The sequence below is a fragment of the Herpailurus yagouaroundi genome, unplaced genomic scaffold (assembly GCF_014898765.1).
Source record: "Herpailurus yagouaroundi ecotype Mexico unplaced genomic scaffold, PumYag 163, whole genome shotgun sequence".
Classification (NCBI taxonomy): Eukaryota; Metazoa; Chordata; class Mammalia; order Carnivora; family Felidae; genus Herpailurus; species Herpailurus yagouaroundi.
This window is the reverse complement of record NW_024412404.1, coordinates 17,667,444-17,694,679: the sequence shown is the minus strand read 5'-3', so window position 1 is coordinate 17,694,679 and position 27,236 is coordinate 17,667,444. Positions and strand designations below refer to the sequence as shown.

Here is a 27,236-nt window from a genome sequence, read left to right as displayed (position 1 = left end):
CAACTGGGGCATCCTGGCTTCCCTTGGACATCTCTAAGAAGGATAGGAGAGTGATTGAGGAGAATGTGTGGGATTGCATTCTGGAGGCAGAGATGCTTAATGATGAGAGAGGCATACTCACGGTCGTTTAGTGAAGATATACCCATTAAACAAGCAGTTGGCAATTTTCTGGTGAGCCCTGATAGAGTTTGTAATAGTCAAGCATTATTCTTAAGGTTGTCACACTCATCCACTGATGCCACACTTGCTCATGACACATCAGTCCAGCCTGTGTTTATAGAGCCCTGCCCCCAAACCAGGCCTGTTTGCTTATACTGGATGAGTAACTCTTTTCCACAGAATGCCATCTGCTACTATTTTGGCATTTAAGATGCTTCTTCATGCATCTGAGAGGAATCTTTTGATCCAGCCATTAACATTAGTTTATCCCAAGAAAGACTTGTTTACAGAACTTGACAAAGTTTTAAAAACCCAAAAGTCCTATCCGATCAGAAATCGTTATTGATTTAAGCTTGTTGGCCATCTTCACAAACCATGCGGCCAGGCCCTGTAAATATCAGTCATTAAGACTGATAAGATTGACATTAAGATAGACTAATCAGTAGTCTGAAGAAGTTCAAATCTAGAGCCTCATTGGGAACAGCATTAGTTACCTTCATAGTGTAACTTTCCTAAATATTCTCCACTGTACATGGATCATTTAGGTTTTCCGTATCTTCAGGATCCTTGGACTGGAGAGGCGGTCCTGGGTCGGACATAGCATACAATGTTTAAAATGGATATTTGCATCACTTTGCCATCCCTTGACTGGCCAAATTGTGTGGCTTAAGTTTAAAAACTTGATTTAGAGTTTCTGCCTCACTCACAGTATCTAGTGATGCTGCAATACTGTGATGTTTTTAAAAAGAAAATTTTTTTTAATGTTTATTTATTTTTGAGAGAGAGCTCGAGTAGGGTAGGGGTAGAGAGAGGGAAATACCGAATTGAAAGCAGGCTCCAGGCTCTGAGCAACAGCACAGAGCCTGATGTGGTGCTTGAACCCATGAACCATGAGATCATGACCTGAACTGAAGCTGGACGCTTCACTGACTGAGCCACTCAGGTGCCCCAACACTGTGATGTCTTAAGTGAGAATGATCTTCGTCCATCCCGGTCCCCGGCTAAGTCTCTCTCCTGGTCCAGTAAGGACCCCTCCATCATCCCCTCCACTGTGTGATGAGGAGGGCATCCTGCTGGCCCAGCTCTGCCTGCCATAAAGAGTGGAACCTGGAATACTCCATCCTCTGCTCTCTGCCCTCTATCACCTTCATCTGAACAAGCATTAGAGTCGGGGACCTGGGTCACATCCTGGGCAAGTCACTTTCTTGCTGTGGGATGTCAGGCATGCGGCTTAAGGAAATTGAGGTTAAGAGAGGTTATCTGCAGTGATATAGGTCGTAGGAACATAGGGTTGTTTAGGATTAGGTGAGATTCCAGGGGCCGTAGAGCACTTTACATCTGTTACCTACTGATTTATAGATATCACACGAATCCCACCATTTAATAATGCTTACAATGGCCCAGGCCCTTTACTAGGCTCTTCGCATGTATTATCTATTTAAATAAATCCTCAAGATAACCTCATGAATCAGGAACTAGCACCAGCCCCTCAGAGACTCTGACTTTATAGTTGTGAAATGCAGAATTGGTATCTTGCCCAAGACTATTCAGTTATTTAGTGTCTGAGCTGAGCTAACACGGGGCTATCAAAGTACGAATCTCACATGGTAGGTTTGTAGGTGTCATGGAATCTGGCAGAGACAGTTTTGGATGAGGATCTCTTTGGCATTCTTCAAATCATGCACCATGAACAACCATCACTCTATGTACAAGGAGGACACGCCCTGCTCTCAGTCTTGAATATTTTCAATTATATTTTCAATCACAGAGGACATAAGAAATTCTGCTTCTCTTCTCCCTGAAATAACATCCTTCCCCAAACTGCTGTCCCTGGAATTTTCGAAAGTCTTGCAAATGTTTCTGGAAAATAAATTTCCCTTTTTGCCATCCATCCCTTGTACTCCTGCAGGCCCCTGGTGCTTCCTCAGACGTAGGCTGGTGAGAGCAGATCTTCTAATGCAGATGCTGAGTTAGAGAGGCGACTTCTCCCCATCCATCAACTCTAACTGCATTCAAACATGTTCAATATGTGGGCTTCTTGATAACTTCCACTGTATGGAAAACAAAATGGAGGGAAATGATTATTGGCACAAAAGGAGGAAGTCATAAATCTTCAAATCAGATATAGGACAGATTGGAACAATATGGGTCCTCCAAGGTTGCCATGATAATGTACCTAATAACTCTCCTTGGGCAAAAAGGCAATCTGCTTTCAATCAATCTCGCTTTTTCTGAGCAAAAATACCAATTATGTTGAAGGAAGATTTTTTTTCTTCCTTTTTGATAAAGGCTGCTCTCCACCCCAGAAATCATGCTGTAGCTAAAAGATATATATTCTCAATTGTCTAGAATGGTATTGGACAGCTAGCATCAAATGAGAAAAGTCAATCCTTTTTTTCTCCCCTCTCCTGCCTGCATTTGTCTACTTCTTAAGAGAAGTGAAAGCTAATTAAAGGCTTAAGGGATAATATTGATTGCATTGGAATATATTTCATATGTACCCAGCACATTTTCAACTGAGAGAACCCTGACTCTTTCTAAGGCTGAATAAATCAGCTGGCAGGGCCTTTGATTCAAGGGTGAGAGGGTGAACTCAAATCCTTCCCTTCTTGCACATCTGTCCTAGAGACGAATGATTTCAGAAGAGGGAGAGGCGATGCTGGCCGATGTTCATTCAGGCCTTTGCGTACAGGATGGGAAGGATGGATGTTCGGGCATTTACCCAGACCTATCATTGATTTGAGTCCAGCTTTGAATAATCACCAGGCTTCTACTGGTATAGAACTTTGAGCTTTGCAATGCCTGAGGCGGGAAGCTAGCTGGATGGTATTAGCCTCTCAGCTCCCTCATCTATTGAACGGGGATAGGGAGCTTGCCCAGGATCACACACGTCTTTGGGGGCAGAGCAGGGAATCCCATCTGGCTTATTTTCGCATCCAGGTGAGAGGAAGGGCCCAACCCAGAACTGTCCTGTGGAGGCGCCCGTGCATTGGATTCATGCTGGGCTTATTCTCAATCATAGACGTCTGTAGGCAGAAAGCATTAGAGTTGCCCCATGCAGCCCCACATGTCAGATCAGGAGGGAGGTCCTATTTCTCTCTCACTTTCTGAACATACTTGGCAAAGTCAAAATCAGAGATCTTATGCAAAACATGCAAATTCATTTGCAGCCTGTTTCGTCCATATAAATGCACGTGTCACAAGAAATATTTTAAGATATGACATGATAAAAACGTATATAACCCGAGCGTTCTGTTTACGTCCTATAGTCTCACACGCTGTGTATTTCAGGAGGGAGTTAGTCATGTGGGTTTGGGGCATTTGGAATGGGTGGCCAAGGGACCTCCCTGTACCTGGCTGGCACTTGCTAGAGAATAAAGTGATCATGCTGGGATGTCTCTTCTGAGGCAGCCACTGACAATCTTTCCTCCCTGCGATGGCCTCCGCTTGCCCGGCCACTAAGTGCAGCACCGTAACAATAACAGTCCATAATGGTGATATTATTAACTGCATTGTGCATATTATTGATTTACTCTTTGTTCTGCATCATTATCCTTTCACCAATGAGTTTACTGCCTTATTCTCACATACTTAGTCAAGCACCAAATTACAACGAAAGGGCAGGCTCTTGTAATGGCATCTAATGGAACATTGCATAAGTGATCATCACTTCCTCCCATTATGCGCTGCCTCCAGCCAATGAGCTTTCTGCCTTATTGGAATGTGCACAGAGCAATTATGAGGTGCAAGGGACCTAGCCATTCTAAATTTTTTCCCACGAAATTACCATGCTTCGATGTTCACCACCTACCCATGCCTCAGAGCCCAGCCAGGGATTCAGCCTCTGTCGCTAGCAGCCTGAGAGGCACAGGGACCTGGGCTGAGCCCCTTGCTACAGTCTTCTTATTAGAAGCCAGCAGGTTTCATCTCCACAGTGAGGCCCCTGCTTTGGGTCATGGGGCTAACTCGTGCACTGAAGTGCTTATTCCTGATTGAGCATTGGATAGCAAATGTACGTGGCCATGGTACAGCCAGGTTGGTTCAGATTCATCAGATTGGTCTGGGAGCCCAAAGATATTGGGGGGACTGTTGTCCCGGCAGTTCTGGAAAAGAGGCTCATCTCCTCAGGGGGAGCCACCATCTCCAGAAACAGAAGTCCACACCTCCCTGGATCAAGGCAAACAATTCCAGCCTCATCCCTTTCTAGCTTCTCCCCATCTTGAAGTAAATTCCTTCGGCTCTCATGGAAATCCCAGGCACCCTGAGGAGGTAGCTATCTGGGGATGGACAGCCTGCTGCTGATCTCCGATTCCATAGGCGTGCCATCCCCATTTAGCCCTGAGTAATGCTCACTTACTGTAAAGTGTTACATGCCCCCATTGTCAGAGGAGTTATGGCGGAAAAATGCAAAATTTCCTTTTTACTGCTTATGGCCAGCAGAGCCCATAACGTGTCAAGCCGCACATTAGCCACCCTGATAAAAGTCCGCTTTCTTACACACAAAATCATCGTTTCAGCAAGATTTGTTATCTCATTACCTGATAAGCTCTATGTCATAAACCAAGACCCATTCGGTAAATCTCTCAGGAGGACGCTTTGTGGGCAGAAAGGGAAAGATCGGAATCTGCAAGGGACTTGATAATGCAGCATTTAAGCGCACGCATAATGTCACTTATTGTTAAAGGCATAAAACCACTTGGCCAAACGGTTGGGCTTTTAATAGGATTTTGTGCAGCATCAGGTGAGAAGCCATATGCCTTTTCTGTCTCGGAGTCTCTGAACACCTGCCAGCACCGCTGCTTTGCCTCACAGCCCTCTGGGGATGGGAGCTGGGCTTTAATTGAGGCCTCGGGAGGAGAAGAATGCTTCCCCGCAGCTGTGCGCTTCCTCTGTCTTGCCTGGGGTGGGTGCTGGGTCCTCGATGGGTTGGCCCCATCTAACTGGCTTCTCCTGTTCAGGCACATTGTGGTCTGTGGACACATCACTCTGGAGAGTGTTTCCAACTTCCTGAAGGACTTCCTGCACAAGGACCGGGATGATGTCAACGTGGAGATTGTCTTTCTTCACAAGTAAGGGGCCCCTGCTGTTTCAAGACCCTCCACTCAACCAGGCTTCCTGAGGAGGGCTCACTGAATATCTGTGGAGTGGTGGTATGGGGGCAGTGTTGGAGGGTAGTGCAGAGTTGAATCAGCCATGTGGCCTCCTTAGAGAGGACAGTCTGGAACCAATGGAAAGGGAACATTAGTTCAGTGGTGAGAACACCACCTGCCTCTGTGGAGCAACTCTGGCAAATAACAGTGAAGTTCATTATGGGTCAGATACGTCATTACCATCCCATCAGCTGTCTGAATCTATTTGATCCAGGTGTGTCCACAGTGTCTGGTGTGGAAGATTAGCTGTCTCGTGTGGATTCTTTACAAGTGCAGGAGGGACATAGTGGCCAGGAAAGACACAGACATAAGAGGAAGCAGGGTATAATGTAATGGAAACAGTTGCAACAATAATTCCCATTTCTAGAAACCTCCGCTGTAGGACACTGTGCTACTCCCCGTGCATAAGTTCTCTTCTTTAATCAACACAGGGAGTAAAAGTACATGCTGTGAACTCAGAGTGCTCCATGTGAATCTTGACTCAATCAGTTACTCGCTGAATAAGTTACTTAACCTCCCTGGGCCTCAGTTTTTACATTCAGTAGATGAGGAGATCACAATGGTTTTGATCTCCTTTCTTGGGCTGTAGAGAGAATGAAAAGAAGTAAGCCATGTCAAGAATGAATCAGGCACACAGCAAGCGTTCAATAAATGTTAGCTAGTATTATGAAAGATAAAATATATTTGGCTAGATAAACAACATAGAAGGTGGGTCTTATCATGTTTGTTGTGCAGTGGAAGAAAGCAAGAGATCTCCTTCTGCTCAGTGTTGTTGGGGTTTTAAGCTTCATCTGACCCCCATTTAGGTAAAAGGTAGTCAGCCACAGGGATAGAGAGTTCTGGGACTCGGGCATGTTGATGTGAGTGGCACTGTTTTCTTTTCTGATGGAAATGGGCCATCATAGGGCCAGCACTAGCCCCAATTTACCAAGAGACAAAGCTCATGTGTGGTGCTAGCTCCATAGGGGGTTGACAGCCCACAACTCAATCCTGCTCTGAGATCCCACAGCAGTTGACTTTCCTATAAGCTTCTGTTCTGTGCGTCTCCTTCCTTTTGACAGTTGTTCACAGAATACCAAACTGGCTGCCATGTTTGAGCACACCAGCATTTTTTTCTTCTCAGCGCTGAATTCTCCAAGTTCTGAAAAGACCGGCCAGGCTATGAACACAGGAGCAGAACTCACAGATCAATTCAGCGCTTTAGCCTCTCATTACCAGCTGAGGGGCCCATCCTCTGCTGAGCACTATGGAAGGTTCAAGAGAAGTATAGTGTGTAGGTCCTGCCCTCATTGGGCATTTCAAGATGAGCATGTGTGCAACAGCTAGAGCTCAACATCCATGCTATATTCACTGACTGAGGTCAGTTTAGTCACATGGCAGAATCGCATGGGGCATTTGCATCAGGGAGAGACCACCACTTCTTACATGACCAGGCAGACTTTCTGAGAGGGGCCAGACCAGTAATGGATCTCGAAGACTGGTTGCATTTGCACAGGCACCTGTTTCTCATCCACTACTTGAGTCTGAACCAACAAGCTGGCTGCTAATGCCTCACTTGCTGGGATTCACCTCCACGTCCCCAGCATCTGTCAGCATCAGCTTTGTCGTAGACGGCCCAGTTAATTAACCTCTTGAAACTTTGGGTTAATAACATCCCTTCCTCTAGGGTTGTTTTGAGGTTTAAATGAGTTAATACTTGTCAAGTGCTTAGAATGGTATCTGCCACATAGTAAATGCTCAAAAACATGAACAACTCTTACTAAGTACTTAATGAATGTTAGGCAAGCATTGACCAACACAGGTCTTGGTACCTAGAAGGTTCAAACGAAATATCATCTGCCATCTAGCATAGTACTTTATAGAGAACAGATATTTTTCATCTTTGCAGAAGTAATAAATGAATGAATAGGTCAATCAGTGCTTTAGTCCTTGTCCTCCAATGGGAAAGGTATCTGTATGGCTCACACTAAGAATGACGAATAGCGTACACATGTGTGAACCGAGAACAGTACCAAGAGTAAATTCATTCTGTCTGTGGCTGCTCAGAGGTGACATGTTTTGATCCAGGCCCCAGGAGATGAGAAGTCCATAGGGCTGAGAAGCAAGGAAGAGGCTTTGAGGGAGGGAAGAGCAGTAGGCTCTGCCAGGGGCACCTTTGACTAATCTCTGAGGTCACAGCTCGGTCTCTCTATTCGTAGAATAGCGATTCCATTCATAACAAAATGAAAGACATTTTGCCCCATAGGCCTCAGACTCTGTGAAGATTGTGAACTGCTTCATTTTACCTTGGTACTGGTTTGGGTTTTCAGTGGGCTGGGGTTTTACTCCTCTTGAGTGTGACCATTTCATTTCTGCAAGAAACGGGGCTGCTTTGAAAGTGAAAGCCTTTTCCTAGGGCTTTCTTTTTGGAAGTCAGAGAGAAAGGAGGCCATGGAGGCAGAAATACCCAAGTCTGTTATATTAATGGCTGTTTCTTCTCTCCCTGCCAGCATTTCCCCTAACCTGGAGCTAGAAGCTCTGTTCAAACGACATTTTACTCAGGTGGAATTTTATCAGGGTTCAGTCCTCAATCCACATGATCTTGCAAGAGTCAAGGTAAGAAGGAAGAGGTGACTTCTGCTTTTACTCCATCTGAGAGGGGGACTGACTCTGTGGTGAGGGCATATGCCTTCCAGGATGGCCAAGAGTCACCCCCATTCCCCTAATGCCATAAGTCAGTATGCCACCAGCCTTGACATCACCCTTCCACTGGCCCCAGGGCTTTGTTCTCTGGCACCTGCCTTCTTTCACTTGAAATAGTCGTAAAATTAGTTCCCTCAATATCCACACTCTTCAAGGAAGCAGACTAGTTGTAGGGACTCAGTAGACTCATATACAACATGATAATAAAGTAATTCCCATGTTAAATACTGAAATTAGACTCAAAGTAGCTCTGAAATCTATTATTTACATTGGAGAGGAACATGAAGGGTAAAGTATAAATAAAATGTGACCAGGCCATAAAACATTTTGAGCTTCCTTTTTTTTGGCCCCCACTAAAGACTAAAAGTGAAACACTAAACATGCAGATATCTGATATCACTTAGTGATAGGCTAATCTTTCATTCCCAAATCTGCTAAGTTAGAATCTTCTTATAAAGCAGACCTGAGGTTTATAAAGGAAAGGGCTATAGCAAAGTGACATCTGGTACTTTGCTCATTTTGTATCGGTTTTGTGAGCACATTCGATATTTGCATGGCAGTGGGTATAGATTAATATTGTGAATCCACTGACATCTAAATGCTCACTGTGGTCCCAACATAATTTAGTAAATCATGTAATTGGCAAACATGGATAAGCCAGAAGGATTTGGGTAAATTCTTTGGGTTATTAAAGAAAACTAGAGACAATTTGTGACATACCATGGAGGAAACCGTGGCCCCCCCACCAAATGCAGGGATGGTCTGTTAAGTACAACAAACCAGGGAGGACGGATTGCAGACCTGAGCCAGCACGAGAATTCTTATGCTTATAGAGTCCAGTTAATCTTAATATTATCCAGACAGGATCCAAGTTATGACTTAATGTGAAATCTAATGAGAACTTGGAGAAAATAGTTACTGTTCAAGGACCTAATTTAGATGCAAGCAATTATTAGCATAACTCATCATTCCCTCAAAGGAATCAATCTTTTTTTGGCTCATGTTTAGATAAGTCGGTAGGTTTTGAGGTCATCTGGAACACATCATTTCATACACATGGATGTGTTGTCTTTTGAGTATCTGAATGCTAATTCAGTACTAAACGATACCAAGCTGTTATCTGATTTAGGGCTCTTATTGCCTTCTATGCCACAGTTAAGATGTGAACAAGATCAGATGAAGGACTTTGGAGTCTCAATTTCTGAATCCCCGACTACTCAGTTAACTTGGTAACCTGAGAGGAGGGGTTTAGTCTGCCTAATGCCATTTCCCGACTGGAAAAATTAGGATGATGGTGTAGATCCGTTGGTTGGGAAAGGAGGCAGGGAGGGGGACTGAAAGCCTTAATTAATTGTTATGTGAAGAAATCTGGAAAGATTATACCTAAGTGACTGTGCAAAATGAAAAGTATAATTACCAAGGTACATGTCGTACCCTCTAATGGCAACAAGATAAAATGTTTATACCATAATAAGAATTTGCAGCCTATACTTTTGACAAAAAAAAAAAAGATAATCTCCCAGGATTATTTTTTTTCTTTCCTTGGAAACTACCAGGTTCCCCAAAAGCTGTCAACAGAGAAAGATTGCAAACCAAGCATGGCTATTTATATGTTTGTGTTCTGTGATCTTCCTTTTGGTGTCTTAGATAGAGTCAGCAGATGCGTGCCTAATCCTTGCCAATAAGTACTGCGCTGACCCTGATGCTGAAGACGCCTCCAACATCATGAGGTAACGCCGGGGAGGCCAGGGAAGGCTCTGGGCTTGGCACTCTGCAGCCCATTGGCTGCACTTTGGGGTTCTCTGCAGAGCACCATCTCTGTGGGACCTTCTTTCCCCCATAAGACACCCTACACCTTGCCACAAGCATAGGTGTGGGGGGAGCTGAGCCACTGGTGGCTGTGGAGGGCGATGACACAAGACAAGCTTATCCTTGGCGAATGGGAGCCCTGGGGCTCACAACTGGTTTTGGGATTGAGATATTTTGGACAGGACTGGGAAAGGAAAGATAGATTTAGATGGGTACAGGCCTTCTTTCAGAAGAACACTGTTCTGTGACAACAAAATGATGGATGAGTTAAGATATTTGGCTCCAGAGAGTTAAAGCCCCTTAGGATTCTTCTCCCCTCCCATGTACATTGCAGAGTAAAGAGAACTGGGAGGGAACCATAAAGAGACACTTCCGGAGAAGAGACCAAAGAGAAGACATCTCACTCCCACTACATTCCCAAGAACGCTTGCCTAATTGTGAGCAGCCATCCTTTGGTCCAGACAGACCGCCCTCTCCCCACATCCTGGTTTGCCACCATGTCCTGGGAATTTACCTGGGGTGAGGGCTTAGGGAGCTGCTTCCTCACCAGGCTCCCATTGCCCTTCCTTCGTTTCTCATCAGTGGCCCCCAAGTGACATGAGCTCTTCCGTCGCTGAGTTGGGGGAGCTCCTCCAGTGCATTTGGGATGAGCGTGTCTTTCCCTCAGCATCTGGACCTTGTGTCTGGCAAGCGACAGCTGGCACAGTGTTCTCTTTCCTCCCGCTTCTCTTTGGCAATATGCTCAGTGCAGTTGTTTTAAGGAAGTTGATGCATGAACTCTTGTAAGCGTGGGACTTGCCAGCCTACGGGGAGATGATGGAATGGGGACATGTGTCCACACCTCGGTCCGCCCACTAGTCACAGCTGGAAAGTGACTACAACAGCTCAGCAGAGAGTGCTTCAGTGAGCCTTTCCTTGAACTAGGATTTCCATCCTTCCCTGCGTTTTTGTGTCATTTGAAATGATAAAAATGTCCCTTTTAAGGAACTAGGCTTCATTATCTTCAGATTTGCAAACATAAAAAACAAGAGAAGATAAAGCTTAATGTTTTGATCCCCCCAGAGAAGTTTAGGGCTAGGGCTTTTTTTTTTTTCCCCCAAAAGTGAATAATTGAAATGAATAATAGCTTTGAAACGGGCAATTCTCTTAATCGCAGTATTTTACTTAAGTGCGGTAGGGCTAATATGAAGACATGTAAGTTATCAGGGTGATTGGCATGATGCCAAGACATAAAACTTCCCGAACAAAGTTACCATCATAAGTTTAATGATGCCATTCATTAACCAGAATCAGAACTAAGGCGCAGGCAGCAAAAGGGAACAGGAAACTCAGGGTTAAAAATGGGCTCTGTCTTTCCCTTATTTGTATAATCCTCCTTTCTCCTTAGTTTAATGAGACCAGTCTGCCCCTTTTGAAATTAAAATGTCAAAGATCCATTTGAAATGAGCTAATGCAGAAAAACTGGCTGATGCTATGAGCAGAATTCTGAGGGCTGACTGAGGCTCAAAGTCCTTGAGTTATTAAGCATGAGCCAACACAACACTTCTTCAAAAATAAAATGAATTCCTTCAAGTGCAAAAGCCCAGGATGAATTTGTGCAGGCAGAAGCGTACGAGTGATCCATTTCCTAAATTCACAAGTTGTAGCTTTTCAGCCGAAATGGCTCCCTGGCTGCCTTCTCTCCATTTTTGCACAAAAAAGGCATGGAGCACAGAGCAGTTTCTTGGTGTGAAGTTTGTGAGGGTGGTCACAATAAACGCACTTGCATTTCTGAGTAGGCTTGGGAGGTGGGCCTTTCTGTGGAATTCCATTCCTTCCTTGTCACAAAGGAAATGTATAATGTCACCTCTGACAGAGTCGGTAATGACAAAAACCATAACTTACACGTGGAGAGAGCTTTTAATGATTTCAAAGCATTTCCACATCTGGTCTTTCATTTGCTGCTCATACCAGAACCTGTGAAGTAAATAAAGCAGGTACTGTTGCCCCCAATGTCCAGATGAGGAAACAGTCACAAAGAGCCCAGGGATTTCCTGAAGGTCACCTAGTTCCTTCGTACAGGACTGGGACTGGAATCCAGGTGTTTCTCTTCTTCCACCTGTAGCCCAGTGACTGTGTCAGGGAGCAGAAGCGAGGGTTGGGGGAGGGGACGGGCAGTGGTCCATAGAGAGCATGGACTGAAGGCGGTTTGAGCCGGGCGATTTTCTATCAGACTGTGACCCCTGCCAGGCCTCGGTACTTATCGCCAACCAGCATTAAAGTTGTCATTTAGACACCAGTATCTATCGAAAGCTGAGTCATTGATCCTGTCTTAAGAGCCCGGCTCAGAAATCATTTTTGTGAGTGGCCATGTGTGTGTGACAATTAGCATCATTTGTCAGACTGCTTGTTTGATTTGTCATCGTTGTCTCAAGTTAACTTAGAGAATTGGACTCAGAGCAAACAGTTTCTAGGCTCGTCCCTAGGGTATGTGAGATTGTAAGCCGTCAGCCCCATGAGTTGGCTCCATGAGTTGAGCTTCCTTTATTTAGACGCCTAGCCCACGACCCCTGCTCCAGAGCCCCCACCCCAGTGCACACATACTCACATGCCAACACCAAGGCACCACAGGACTGCTTTCTTCTTCTATGCCCAGGACACAGTCTGTGGCCGTTTTGTGATTTCTTTTTCACACCACCATGGGGTACAGCAATGGACACACAGTTTAACTTGGCCCTGTGCCTCAAGCTCTCTGGATGGGCCTGGCTGCTGGCCCCACATTCACTCCATTTGGGTGTAATCAAATCAATGTCCCCATCAGACTCCAAGGGTTAGGCAGATCCTGCCTCAACTCTGGTTCTTTCTTTTTCAGAGTAATCTCCATAAAGAACTACCATCCGAAGATAAGAATCATCACTCAGATGCTGCAGTATCACAACAAGGTAGGTCAGTGACAGCCTAGCCCAGGCTCAAATATGCACATGTGTGTCCAGCTACACACGCGCGCACACACACACACACACACACGTATGCACACACGTGCACACATATGCACACACATGCTGCTACAATCCAAAGCCCTGGAAAAGGGGGTGGTGGGTAAAAACCTCCCTGGGACTTTTTTGCAGTGCAAACACCTTGTTTACAGTTGGTCACTGAAAGGAAGCATGTGTTCCTTCATGTTTTCAATAGGAAGCATCTATTAGGCCCCAGGTTCAGAACATTGATGCGATCTTAGATCCCATTTCAACAACTCCCACTTTCATGTGCTGCACGTATTTCTTCATTCGGTATTTACTGACTACCTACCAGGTGGTCAACACGCTACCTTGACCTCCCTAACCCCTCCATGGGGAGTCCTATGTTGTACCCTCAGGGGCTTCGCAGTCAAGGTGTAAAGAGTGTCCCGGGCAAGTGATAGGACTTTTCTACCTGGCACCATGTGACCTGGAAGAACAGATCACATGCTGGGTGGAGACTGTGGAATCTGGCATTCTCACCCTCAAGATGAGAACTGGCATTGTTGAATTCGGGAACATAGCTGCTCTCCGGAGATTAAACATAAAGGAATTTTCCTAGTGTTTTAGTTTACAGGAGGACTGGAAAGAAAACAAACGGAGTCTATGTTGTTTCCCTTGTGATTTCTTCCCAGTCTCTCATTCAAAGGCACTGATCCTTCACCCAGCTTGTCATTAAATTCCCAGGAAAACAGCTTTGGGGGAGGGAAGGTGGCACCTTTCTCTGTTCGATATGGAACCGGTTATGCCCGTAATGAGGCTCAGAAACTGGAGGCTCAGTACCTGGAACCAGGTGTCCTGTCTGAACAGAATAACTCCCTGCTGGGTTATGAGTGAGTGCGTGTCCCATCTTATAGGCCATATTCCCTACGAAATAGGCAGTCAGGTGACCCAGAGAAGACCCTACTCTGCCAAATGCACCAGTGCCATGCCATTATTTCTTAATTGCTGGCAAGTGCTGTCCCATTTTGCTGTGTGGAGGCTCATCAGAGGCCATTGCTGAGTGGAGCCTGCTGTCGGTGACCGGCCTACCACTTGGGTCTGCTGCCCACTGCCCAACCCTCGGCAGGTGGTTCCACTGTAGAACGTGTTGCGTTCCAGCCAGTGGGGCTTGGTGATGAGCACCCAAGGTCACATTGTCCTGTTTGTCTTGGGAAAACCCAAGGACATTGAAGAGATAAAGTAAGATATTGGTAACTCACAAGGATTAGGCCAGAGAAGTTTTTATTGACAGCAGCCCCTGTAGGTAGAGGTAAATTTTATTAGCCAGGCTGTGGCTGGTGACAGCTCCTAAGGCAATAAACTCTTCTTTCATTTATGATATGAAATTTCATTTAGTGTGAGAGTGTTCTAAGCTGTTGTTTAGATTTTTGGCTGAATTTAGATTGAATAGGAAAATTAATGTTATATGTTTAGAAAGGGATGTCGGTTCCTTTTTTTCTCTCCTTCCAATGAGTGCTGATTCAGCATCTTCAAGAAATTAAGGAGGATTTCAGCGATGCGATTCATGTCAAGCTCAAAGTAGCAAAGTAGCTCAACGGACCTAGGATCCAGATGGTACCTAGGCAGTACTCATGTGACCGTAGCAAGCTGAATGACTTTTACAAACTGCTTCATTGTAATTATTCAGAAATAAGGATGAATGGCATCAACTGATCCATGATTATTTGCTTAAAACACATTTTGGGGGCACCTGGGTGTCTCAGTCGATTAAGCGTCTGACTCTTGATTTTGGCTCAGGGTCGTGGGATTGAGCCTGGCATCAGGCTCCACGCATCAGATTCTCTCTCCCCCCCACTTTGCCCCTCTCCCCATTCCAAATAAATAAACAAACAAATAAATAAATAAATACCCCACACATTTTATTTAGAACCACCCCAATCTATTTGGGTTTCAGAGTAAGGCAAAATCACATATGAGACTTTGCCCCTGTAGGATTAGTAAGGGTACAAGGTACAGAGTGACCTTGACACAGGGCATTTTTCTCTCTCATTTCATTTCTCTCTTCTAGAGAAAGCAGCATGTCCACCGGTGACTGTCATGCCGTTCCTCATGGAATTGCAAGTGGACATTTGTCACCCTGCTTTATAATTGTGCTGTTCCATGAGATGCTTCCCCCTAACCTTTAATATGTTTTTCTTCCCATTACCTTATAATAGTATTTTTCTTCCTCTCTCTGTACTTTCTCTTCACCCGTGCCTAAATGCCCAAAGATGTCCACCCATTAAAACTCTCTTTCTTGAAAGAACCTGGTATGTGTATGTAAACTTAAGTTACATTGAACGTATTTCAAGTGCTAATTAATTCCGTAATTGGATACTGAACTTAAAATATAAAGAATTTTAATTCCCTGCGCCCTAATGATGCTGGAATTCCAGGGATGTAGGGAAGCTGAGTACTTTCTTTCTGCATGTAAAACTGGTCCTGAGTTTGTCATCATAGTAATCTCAGACACTCATGTCCTATTTTATGGTTTTAAAAAAGCTTGACACCCATTATCGCGTTTAGTTCTCATTTGACCATCTGTGCATGTTAGCATCCCAGTGTGACCTCAGATGGGGAGTCTAAACTGTGTCTCAGAGAAGCTCTGGTAGATACAACTCATGGTCACTTGGCAGGCAGTGAGCTCACATCAGAACTGCCAACTGCCACCTTCTCTTTAAATAGAGCCACACCCCACCGAACCAAACTGTGGTTCCTCACAGTAGGCCTTAATGAAAGACTGATGTTCCCTAAAGTGGATCTGAATTCATGGAGAGAAACACTCGGCCCAGCCATCTCTGAACACAGAAAGACGGTACAGGACATTTTTGATTTGAGTGTAAATGTCTTGATGCTTTTCAAGGAAAGAACAGTTTGTGATATCTTAGAAAAGTGTCACTTCTGATGACTTAGCTGTTAATGGATTTTTTTATTTTTCAAACAGCTTCTAGAAAAAGATGTCTTTGCCTGGGACCTGGAAGCCAAGTCCCAGTGGCCCAAAGGAGATGCAAGTTCTTTGCGCTTCCTCACTAACAACCCTTATACACTTAGGTAGTAGTGTTAAAGTGTTTTCTCTGAAATGACCTTCTTTGTTCCTTATGGTGGCTTCCCCAAAGTTGTGTGTGCAGGGAGAGCTGGAACTAGGACTGGAATTAATCTCTCCTGGTTTCCCGTTATTATATGTCCTCACATTTTCACCTTCCTTCTTCTTGAGATGAGGAATGGTTCAGTGGCTGATCAGAGGGAGACCCTGGTCCTGCTAGGCCAGCTCTATCAGGCCTCATTCTCCAGGTCACAGAGGATTTGCCTCTAGACTTCTGTGCAATAATGCTGGCATTTTCCACTAGACCTGAATGTCCCTCATATGAAGGACAGAGTTGCCAGGGGAACTCTGGGGAAATTTCCTCTCTTCATTTCATGCATACACATGTCCCTCCCAGCCTTTGGTATATCCCTCCCTGCTCCATGTTCCACAATTGGGGAAGTTATGATGGCCAATAAAAGGAGGCCATATGGAAGCCTGAGAAATGAAACAAACTTGACTTTCCTGTGTAATAACGTGTAAAATCTATCTAAGGAACTCAAACCAGATGGGGACATGGGGGACCCAAGGCCCAAAAACCTGGACTTCCATACCTGCAGAAACCAGGTACATGGGGATATGAGAGACTCTGTGGAAAAGGTTTTCTTTGTTTGTTTGTTTGAAGGTGCCATGAAGGGTATGTGTCCTTCGAATCTCCTTTCACACTTGATGATTTACTTGTTCATTACGTAGATCTCATTTGTCCTCAGATGATGTGAATGCAAATGAGGATTTCTCCACTGAGACTGAGGTATTCTCTGTGGTGTCAGTATTCTCTATGGCCTTCATAAGCCAGTGAAGAGTAGGGAGGAAAACAGGGTAAAGGCCAAGGCTACTCGCTGGAATCAAGCCTATGGGAGAATGTCTCTGACACTCAGCTTGACAGAAATTCCCATCCGCGATGGCCCACACACCAGACATTTTTAACCATGCTCTCATTAGGGAGGATAGTCTTCTCTCCCAGGAGTCACTGCTGGATTAGGACTGTGAGACTGTCACAGGACTTTGCAGGAAGGAATTTCACAAGAGTGGTATTTCTAAAAGCAGAGCAAAGAGCCATTGGACTTGCTGTTTGTGTCCACAATGGCATCTTTCATCTCTTCTAGTAGGTACAACTGTAGTGTGTTGTCCTGACAGTGAAGGGAAACCTCCAGGGGGTTCCTTGTGTTTGCTGCTCCATGGAGAGAAATAGTAATTTCTGGGCCACGAAGTCTTGGCATCAGCAGGAACCTAGCAGGGCTCTCTGCTTCAGCCTCCCATGCAAAACAAGAGGTCTTTCCATTGTGACTTGGAAAAACACTTACTGAGTTTTTGGGACAAAGACCTTGCATTTTTGGAGGTAGCTTTCTCCATTTGTTAGACACATTAGATCCGTAGAAAGTTCCTTTATAAAACAAGTCAAAAATCTTCTTTCTTAAAATATACATCAGTCAGTCCTAATTCTGGCCCCTGGAACGAAGCAAGACAAGCCTAATCTCTCTTCGGCATGGCAGCACCTGTGGTATTTGGAAGCAACCATCTTGTCTCCCTGAAGGCGTGGCCCTTCTTCCAGCCAAACACGGATGGCTGTCTTAACTGTTTCTCCAAAAAATGTTTTCCAGAACCCCCACCTCTCCTTGTGCTTGTCATTTTTCTCTGGAAGTTAATTCAGTTTATCAGTTTCCCTCTTTAAATCTGACTGTTACAACTGGATCAAGTATTCTGGAGTAGCCTGACCAGTTCACAACAGAAGGAAACATTCATTTCCCTTGATCTGGAGACCATTTCTAACAAGCAAGCATTGGCCTTCTCTGTAATCTGTCACACGGTTGGCCTCGTTTTCGGGTTTGAGTTGCCCACACACTTAAGTTTTTTTCTTCTTTCCCCTCAGCTCTGCTGCCAAGTTAGGTCTTCTCATTTTGAACTTATACAGTTGATTTTTTTTTTTTTTTTTACCCTAAATGCTGTACTTGACATTAAGGCCTTTAAAATCTTTTCTGGTTGGTTTTCTGCCCATTTTTCTAACCCTGGAGAACTTTTTGAATCTTAATTCTTTCATCCAACATATCATCTCTGGCTCTCTACTTCATGCCACTTAAAACTAGTTGGATGAGCATACATCTGGGTCCTTATCTCAGGGTGTGACCTAACTGTTGAATAGGATCAGTCCGTCTGCAAGAGATTGTACCATGTCTACACTGTGAGTTGCCTGATAATTTAGGTCAGTGCTTCTCAAAGTGTGGTCCCTGGATCAGCAGCTCAGAGGCACCTCGAACTTGGAAATGCCAATTCTCCAGCCTCACCCTGTACCCTACTGGCTCAGAAACTCTGGGATAGGGGCCAGCAATATGTGTATCAACCCTCCAGGTGATTCTGATGCCCACTCAGCCTTGGGAGCCATTGATCTGGAGTATTGGGATTGCAGATAAAAAAGGAATCTAAAACACACAGACATCTGATAGTCTGAGTCTGTTTGAGGAGCCAATTTATGAACAATTTAACCAGACATCCTAGTAGCATAGGCTGATGTGTCTGTCACAAGAGGAAATTCCCTCTGGACTTTGTTTGGCTACATGACAAACCAGAGGCGGGGGACCTAGGTTTGGGAGGTGCAGAAGCAATGATCCAAAGGGAAGACTGAAGACTGAAGTCTGCTGAATGGGAGAGTCAAATAAAACACCAAACACCAGACTCAGGAGAGGGAAGGAAAGGATGAGTCTGAATGCCTTCTAAGCAGCTGGGCAATGCTGCATTTCCCAGAGGAGCTTTTCAACAATTGAACATTTAGGAATGAAAGGTCTCATACCTTGCTTTTGCTTCCACAGGCGCATCTGCTAAACATCCCAAGCTGGAACTGGAAAGAGGGGGATGATGCAATCTGCCTCGCAGAGCTGAAGCTGGGGTTCATAGCCCAGAGCTGCCTGGCTCAAGGCCTCTCCACCATGCTCGCCAACCTCTTCTCCATGAGGTCATTCATAAAGGTAACGTCTTGTCCTATTAGAGCACATTAGCCCCGGATTCAGTTTGTCGTGGGGTTGAGTAGAGAGCACAGCTTAAACTCAAAACAGATCGACGGGCTTTAACCACTTTGGTTAAAGAGAAATTCCTTGTTACAGATTTGGGCACAAGGCCAACTTCTTTCAAAATTATGTTTTTATTTTTATTTGGCACATCCACGGCCATTAAATGATTGTTCAAAGCACAATCCTCTCTTTTTTTTAGATAAACCACATGTTTATCTATCAACAAAGCCTCCGCTGTTAAAACAAAAATATGATTTATATACATTCCATATGGCACCAGAGCGCCTAAAGAAAAGAATTATCATTTTGCTCTTTTACATCAAGTGGCTGGTGGACCTCTCACTGTGCGGATAAATGCAGACCATGTGTTTGTGCTGAAGCCCAAACCCCAACAACATAATTCATTTATTTATTTCTGCACAATCAAGGAGGCCAGCAGGGCTGACATGCCATGGTTATTTGAATGGAGAGTGAATCTATGAACCAAACCCTCAGCAGCGGCGCCCTGTACCCTGTGACACGGGCGATCTGGGTATGCTCCTCGTCGGCCGGCTCACCCCACAGAGCTTACTGGGCAGCCACCCAGAGCCTCCAAAGTGGACCCTGCCTGTTGAACCAACCCAGTCAGTGAAAGACCCAACTCTGTCCTCACAGGCCAGGCCAGGCCAGTTTCCAGGACACTGTGTTGAGAGTCCAGGCCCCTACTAAGAGAGTTTGGAGACTGTGGGATAATGGTAACACCAGTCCTTATCCTTGGTTTGTTCCTGGCCTAGACCATCAAAGAGGCAGACCAGTGCAGTAAAACCTGCCTCGTTTGGGCCTTTCTGACTTGGCATTCATGGCTATTAGCTCAGCATCTGGGCTTACATTCATTCCCCTTCCTGAATTTGTAGTGATTGGAGTGGGAAATTAATGAGTTACCAGGAGGTCCAACAAAGGGGGGCTCGAAGCTCTGCAGTCAAAGGTGTAAGACCTCTGGCCCTTTGCCGCCATTATTGCTGTGTCTGGTACCAGTGTTAGTCATTTGGGGGAGATGAGGAAATAGCCTTGCACTCAGTGAGAGGGATGAGTGGGAAGGGCGGGGCTGGAGGTGATGGACCAACTCCATGTGCATGTTCACCCTGGGCATCCATAGCTGTGTGATTAGAGCAAGGCTTTTTTTCTAGGTCCTTACCCTCTGTACCCACCTAATTTACATTATTTAGCCAATTTATAGATAATAATACTTTATATGAAAGAACAAATTGTTTTGGAGTCCCTTCAGTCACTTTAGCAAAGGATGCCTTGATCAAAAAATTCCTGCAACTCACTATGGTCCCAAAGACCTCATCAACTCCACAGATCTCCAGGCTCAGACCCAGCTCACAAATAAGGACATTGCTTTTTTTTTTTTTTTTTTTTTTTTTTAATGGCTTCTTTAATCCAGGCTGCTGTTCCCCTGCCTGGATGAAACTGAATGCAGGCAAAATGGAGTTGGCAGGGGAGTTCTGTGTGGCTGGACTTAGAGGCATGCCCCAAAGCCAGACATAGCCTTGTGTCTCCCACGGCTCTTACATTCAACACAAGGAGCCCAGACCCCAGGATAGAGGACTGTCACCAAGAGACAGTCTCCTGGCTCATTCGACCAAGTTCTGGTGGTTTCCTCCAGCAGGGAATTACCCACAGGCCCAGGCACAAGGTCTGAGACCTGGGCTCTGCTTCCTTACGTTGACGTAACGTGGTCTTGGCAGGGCCCTACCACACATGGGGCGCTTGACATGCGTATGTTTTGATTTTGTGGTGCCTGCATGGAAACTAGAGCTGCCTGTCAAGAAAATTAATAAAATGGATGTGACACTGATTCTTCAGTGTTATTACCAGCAGGGAGAAAGAACTTCTGTCCAACTTTCCTCAAGACCCTGAAGGGCCTCACCTCTGGAGCCAAGGACGTCCCCTCCAGCCCAGCTAATCCCACTGCCAAGTTCCTATTTAGGAAGAGCCTGTGGGAGAGGCCCAGCCAGGCCCCGGTGTAACTGAAAACACATTTCCCTCCTAGGGTTATGTTACCGTGTTATTTCTGCCCGGGGCCAACTCCTCTGTGTTTGGAGGTAGCTCTCTGAACATGGCCTCTTGACATTCAGGTGGTCTTTGTGTTGGAATTTGCTAAGGCACATGACCTGGAAATAACAATGTTTACCTTCATATAGGTTTTTTTAATTTAAAATAAGGACAGTGTTAAGCATGTGCTCCTGTTCTGTCATCATCGTGTACTTACCCTCCAAACCCCCGATCCTTGTCTCTTTTAGGTCATAATAAACACCATGATGATGTTCTCCTCGGCATGTTTATGTATCATCTCTCATTCCACAGGTCACAAAGCCTTCACTCCTTTTTATTTGGCGGGTGGGAAGATGGAAAAGAGAATCTATAAATGGATGAGTGTTTACAGAAACATGCTTCCTTCCCCAGTGTCCCCCATGTCCTACAGCAGACAGTTCATTAGCACTTCCACAGAGACAGGCAGGCCTTGAGGATGGAGGGAGGTGGGACGAGGCTTTGGCACATTTGATCCCTTGAGAACACTTAGCGTTTCTGGAAGCCAAACGTGGAGTGTGAGCTCAGCCTGTCCCTTGCCCTGGGCAGGTACAGCATCTATTTCTTGGTTCTGCAGAGTGCATTGTACTCTGCCCCTGTTGAGCAGAGAAGAAAGAGGAACAAGACTGAAATTATGATGTATCAAAGGTAGAATCACGGTGGCTTCCCACTGGGCTTTTCGTGTCCATGAGACCAAAAGCCAAGGCTGGAAGTAAGGACAACAAAGCTCAACAAAAGAGAGATGGGGTACTGGTATGCAGGGGTTACAAAATAGACCCAGCCCAGAGGTACCAGGAAAATATGAGGAACACCTGTTTATCCCCTGAACAATGTCACTTGCAAAGTTTCTTACCCTGGGGCCTCGTTACTCCTGAAAGCCTAGCTTCCATTTTGGAGATAACATCTCATCATTGATCTAAACTTTTGGGGAATCTATATTTTTAGCCCACATCCTTGGGGGTAATGAATTCAAGTGTGCTAACTACTGTTAAAGACTTTCTCCTGGTTATTTGTATTTAATTTGCTCCGCTTAACCCTCAAGGCATGCCCTCCGCAGTTGCTTGTGTGCTGGGATTTATTTAACAAATCCGTGCTAACCTTATAGCCAATACCTTCACAAAAGAGGCACGGGTTGGCCAGTCAAGGGTCCTCTGACCCAGCAGCCTATTAATGAGAGGCTAAGCATTTTCCCCAGCAGCACCCAGATTTTGCCCTGGGTTCCTTTAAGTAGTGAAGGTGATCGTCTCGTTCCTTTGACTTGTCTACATCTACGTGTTAACCAGGTGATCCCATCCACCTGTCAGGTTCAAATGAGAATCTTCGTAAGGTCTTCCGTAAAGACAAAGACAATGAACTTATTTAGCCTGTCTGCCATTGCCTCGTAACGGACCACACTTACCCTCTACTTGGCTTCCTCCCTTGGATGTATTTGAAGATCCACTGATTTTTTTTTTTTTTCTTTTTCTTTTGGTTTTAGAGTTCTAGCATGTAATACTTAAGTTTCTCTTCAGCAGATGTGGTTTCAAGTTGGGGCTTGACCTGCCATCTCTGTGAATTGTGCTATTATTCTTACTAGGATTAGCTGTCCTTGGACATGATAAGTTGTGTGTGTGGGTGTTGTATATAATTTAGAGAGTGATTGACTCTTAACATGTCGTTTCACTCTACACGGAGTCTTCAGATTTAGCACATTTAAATCATTCTCGGGATTGCCAACTATTTTAACTCTGCTAAGCTACCATTTATGCGTGTGCACGCACACACGGACACAGCCTGGAACATGGCATGCACTCCGTAATTATTTCTTGGTTGAATGAATCAATTAGGAAACCGGAAAAAGTATGTGATGTCCTTCTTGTATTTTTTTCTCCCTGTTTTACAAGCTTTGGAATTTGTGGGTGAAATGTTACTTAATATTGATCACAACACGGTCTCCTCTGTCACATTTTCTATTTCCGAGTGAGGACGCCATAGGAAAATCAGGTCCATGTTCTTCAGAGCATATCCTGGCTGCAGTGGACTTTGCTGGACATGAAAAACGTTTGTTCATTATTGATATTACCATATTAAGATAAATACATAGTCCTGGTGCTACTTGTAGCCAAACAAATCATTTTAATACCTTTATTTGGGGTTGTGTTTATGTGCAGATGTGTTTCTTATATGCATGTGTGAATGCATTATGGTTTAGGAGCTAGAAATATAAATCAAGACTGTAATAATGGCTGAACTATAGTGAGTTCTAACTGTGTGCCCAGCCCTGGGCTAAGTGTTTTATCAGACATTTACTTCTCACAGTGACCGAACCCAAAACTGGCACTATTATCATCCCCACTTTCCAGTGGCAGACGCTGTGGGTTATGAGAAGTTCAGCAACCTATATGAGGGCAGAAAGCCTAGAATTGACAAGTTCATGTCTCAGACCAAACAAACTGTCTCCAGGTCCTTGGGTACACCAAGAGGAAATATGGTAAATGGTAAGGGGGACCTTCGCTAATGCTAGCATCATAGCTTTCTGTAGTTTATGGAAACGGTTGCTTTGGTAGAGATTTCCTGAATACCTACTGTATTCCAGACAGGGTGCTAATCTCACTGTCATCTTCATGGCTAGGAGGCACTCATAAGCTTCAGGAAGCTTCTGTTATGACTGGGATGTATGGGCACACATTTGCAAGCCCCATTCTCTGGGTCTTGATGGCCTTTCTCTCTGGCCAGCTCTATAAGGGCAGAATTCACTGCATCAAGACATGTGAACCTAGGCTGGGATGAGTCAGGCTGGGGAAATGCCCCAGGCTTTCCAGAAGGAAGTGACATCACTCACTGCTGTATTCAGGGGGTAAAGCTAATTGGCTTCAGTAGATGCTTCTGGGAGAAAACAAACAGTTCTTATTGGCTGGTGGGTATGAGCTCTGCAGATCTGAGGTGTTCACCCAGGTGAGGGAGACATACTAGAAACAGGGCTCAACCCTGTGTGGACAGGAGCGAGGTGGGTGACAGGATCTCTTAAAGGGGGCCAGGGCTGCAACGGATAAGGCTGAGGTCAAGGTGGCTTTCTGTTTCTAGGAGGGGAAGCTAATGGTGTCAGAGTAGAGGGTTTGTCTGGCAAAGTAAATCCACGTAGTGCAAGTTAGATAGTGAGAGCCAAACTGTTGCCTATTTATACCCTTGGGTGTCATCCTAAGCACAAATGGTGTCATGATAGTCGACTTCTGCAGATACCCTCACCAGTGGAGAGAGCAGCTCCCAATACAAATATACTCACATGTGTATTCTCATAAATCCTAGATATATAGAGGATTCCCATTTTTTTAAATGTTTATTTATTCTTGAGAAAGAGAGAAAAGGCAGAGAGAGAGGGAGAGAGACAATTCCAAGCATGCTTGGTGCTGTTACCATAGAGTACCATGCAGGGCTCGAACCCACAAACTGTGAGATCATGATTGGAGCCCAAATCAAGAGTCAGATGCTTAACTGACTGAGCCACCCAGATGCCCCAAGGATTCCTAAATTTATTTCTCCATCCAGAACCTCTCCCTGGACCCGATATTATCTGTCTGATACTCAGCATCTCTATTTGAATGCCTTATCTCATCTGAGACCTAACATACCCGGAATTGAATTCCAGTTCCTTGTCTGGAAACCTGTCTCCTCCCATTATACTGTGGGTGATGCCATTACTGAAATATTTGGAGTCATCCCTAGCTTCTTTCTTTTTCTCATGCACCACATTGAATCCAGCAGGAAATCCTCTCTGTTTGACTTTCCAAATATGCCCAGGATCTGAGCGCTTCTCACCACTGCCACTCTTCCTGTCAGATCCACACCACCATCCTCGGTCTCCTCCAGCGATATACCAGTCTCCTAACATCCTCCCTGCTCTGTTTTTATCCCTCCCCCACTCCAGTGTATCTTCAGTAAAGCATCCAGGACAATCCTTCGCAGGTGTGAACCAGATCTTGTCACCCTTCTGCATGAATCTTACCAAGGCATCTCATCTCACCAAGATAAGATTCTTACCAAGGTCTCTAGGTCCTAAGCAATCCTCACTGGCCTCATCTTGTAAATGCTCTCTTGCTCCTTACTGTCAGCCACACCTGCTTCAGCTAGTCTGCACGTTTCGCACATGCTATTCCTCTGGCCGAAACACTCTTCCTTCATGTAGCTTCATGGCTTCTCCCTAGCAAATCCTTCATGTCTCTGCTTAGTGTTCATTTCTCAGTGAGACCTTTCTCTAAAACAGTAGAAGTCCATTTTTAAAAGGGCTTGAAAACAAATTTTTAATTAAAATATAATATACAAACATAAAAATGTACGTCTAATAAATGGACAGCTTATTAAATATTCACAAACTCAGAACTCTCATGTAACCAGGACCCGGATTAAGAAGCCACACATTATCAGAACCTCAGGAGCCTTTTTTTTTTTTTTTTTTTTTTAATGTATCAGTGTATGTGTGGGTCTGTTTCTGGGCTCCCCTGGGGAGAATTGACATCTCTACCATGTTGAGTTCTCCAGTCTAATATGGCATATCTCTAATAAAGAGATGCTTTGCAGTTCAACAGTTTTCCTGTAAAATGCAGGAGAATCAAGAAGAAAGTGACTAAGCTCATAAATTTCTCTGGGGCTCCTGAGGGTCCCTACAGGGAATAAATGTCCCACTTCACCGCATTCTCCAGGAAGGATTTAGAGGTTCTCCTTGGCTTCGTGGGGTGAGTAAAGTTTCCATAGTAAAAGCATCCGGATAACATTTTCAAGATTTACATCACTGTCCCCTCCAGAACCCCATACATCTATGGCCTTATCTATGCTTCTGGCTTTGTTTTCCTCCGTGGCATTGTTTATTGCCTCTTTTCTCTGAGACAGTGTAAACGCTGTGAAGCCTATGGCTACTCGCTGAATCCCCAATGCCTGGAACAGCGCCTGATGCCCAATAGGTACTCAATAAACGTGTGTTGAATAAATAAATGAATAAATTGGCCTTAGCCTTTCCTGGCCAGAACTTTATGACAGACAGCTGGGTGGGGCCAGGATCACAATTACAATTTGGGGTGATTTTGGTGCTGAAAACTTCTTCCATTGCTACTGTGTAGGTAGTTCCCTTGCCAAATTAAAGAGCTTGGACTCCATGTAGAAACTTGAAATACAAAGCTTGGCGAGGACGCAGGAGGCTGGTTACATTTGGTTACAAAGCATTTCGACTGCCAGAAAATCCAGTCAGTGTGTTGTTTAAATTCACAAATCAAAATAAACACCCATGCACTGAAATGAATTTGCTAAACCTCAGTATCCCATCTGGGTCAGCATCATTGTGCATCCTCTTTTTCCCTCCTCGAATCTCGTCGGATCAGCGGCTCAGCCTGCCTCCCCTAATGCCATCCACTGTGCTCAAGATGACTAACGCCCACCTGAAAACAGGGCAACTTCCTTGCAAATGATTTCAAATAAAGAGAGAATTAATCCATGAACTATTAACAGGGATTTCGTTCCCCCCTGGCCCTGGTAATTTCTAGAACATTGAATTAAAGAGTTCTTAGACCTTTACAAATTCTCAAGGCAAACATTATTAGCAAAGAGAAGCCCATACAGCATGTTAGAAGATTGCCAGAAAATGTCAATGGAATTTCTGAATAAAATAAAAAAGGCTTATGCTTCCCTCCCGATTTTCTCTCCTTCTTCCTCCCTCCCTCCCCCTAACACGATTAGAAAGTCATTTCATGTGTCTTATATGTTTGGTCAATCAAAGGCAAACGTACATGATTGATGGTGACAGGGAACACATTTAACTCATTACTCTTTACTTTGCAGCAAAATGATTTGTGTAAACTGTCTGCCTAGCATTAAAGGTAAAACAAACTTAGAAACCCCAAAATGTTAAATTTTTGTCTAATATTTTCCTTTTGGTTTTATAGCCGTAATCACATATGGATTCTTTTATTTGGCTCTTGGCACAGACTGAACAAAAGGGAAAGGCAGCACAGAAACATTACATAACATAGAGACAGAGCCCCATGCCCAGTGAGGACAGAGCCACAGGAGCGGAGGTGGCCAGGACTCACCGTGAAAACCAGGAGAGGCTGCAACTCACCCTGGCTTTTATCAACTGCCAGTATATTGTCAATAATGTGAAATAAGGCCCTCTTGACCGCAAACATCAAAACTATCCACTTTGGAGATGATCACCCTTTAATTAACTGTGTGTATTCACAGGCTGCGTCCTCCTGGCCTCCCCCACTTGGAATTTTCTCACTTACATTTTATGGATGCCACATACCATTGGTGATTTTTCAAGCAAAAGTCTCAA

At 44.7% G+C, this 27,236-nt stretch overlaps 1 protein-coding gene and 1 long non-coding RNA gene across 41 annotated transcripts in view; one reads left to right on the top strand and one right to left on the bottom strand.

Moving 5' to 3' along the window:
* KCNMA1 (potassium calcium-activated channel subfamily M alpha 1) overlaps positions 1–27,236 on the top strand; it is a 736,361-nt gene that overhangs the window by 522,266 nt on the left and 186,859 nt on the right. For 39 of the 40 annotated variants that reach the window (XM_040485497.1, XM_040485500.1, XM_040485499.1 and 36 more), the window contains 5 exons: positions 5,118–5,228; positions 7,799–7,904; positions 9,639–9,721; positions 12,652–12,721; positions 18,665–18,820. In XM_040485497.1, the coding sequence (XP_040341431.1) occupies positions 5,118–5,228; positions 7,799–7,904; positions 9,639–9,721; positions 12,652–12,721; positions 18,665–18,820 (526 nt within the window). Of the gene's footprint in view, positions 1–5,117; positions 5,229–7,798; positions 7,905–9,638; positions 9,722–12,651; positions 12,722–18,664; positions 18,821–20,722; positions 21,182–27,236 lie in introns of those variants that run through there. The other variant, XM_040485534.1, reaches the window with a different exon arrangement.
* On the bottom strand, positions 1,890–18,756 carry LOC121036839 (uncharacterized). The gene is made up of 2 exons (XR_005793501.1): positions 18,646–18,756; positions 1,890–2,210 (listed from the first exon to the last, which is right to left on the bottom strand). It is a non-coding gene; the product is annotated as an uncharacterized LOC121036839 (long non-coding RNA).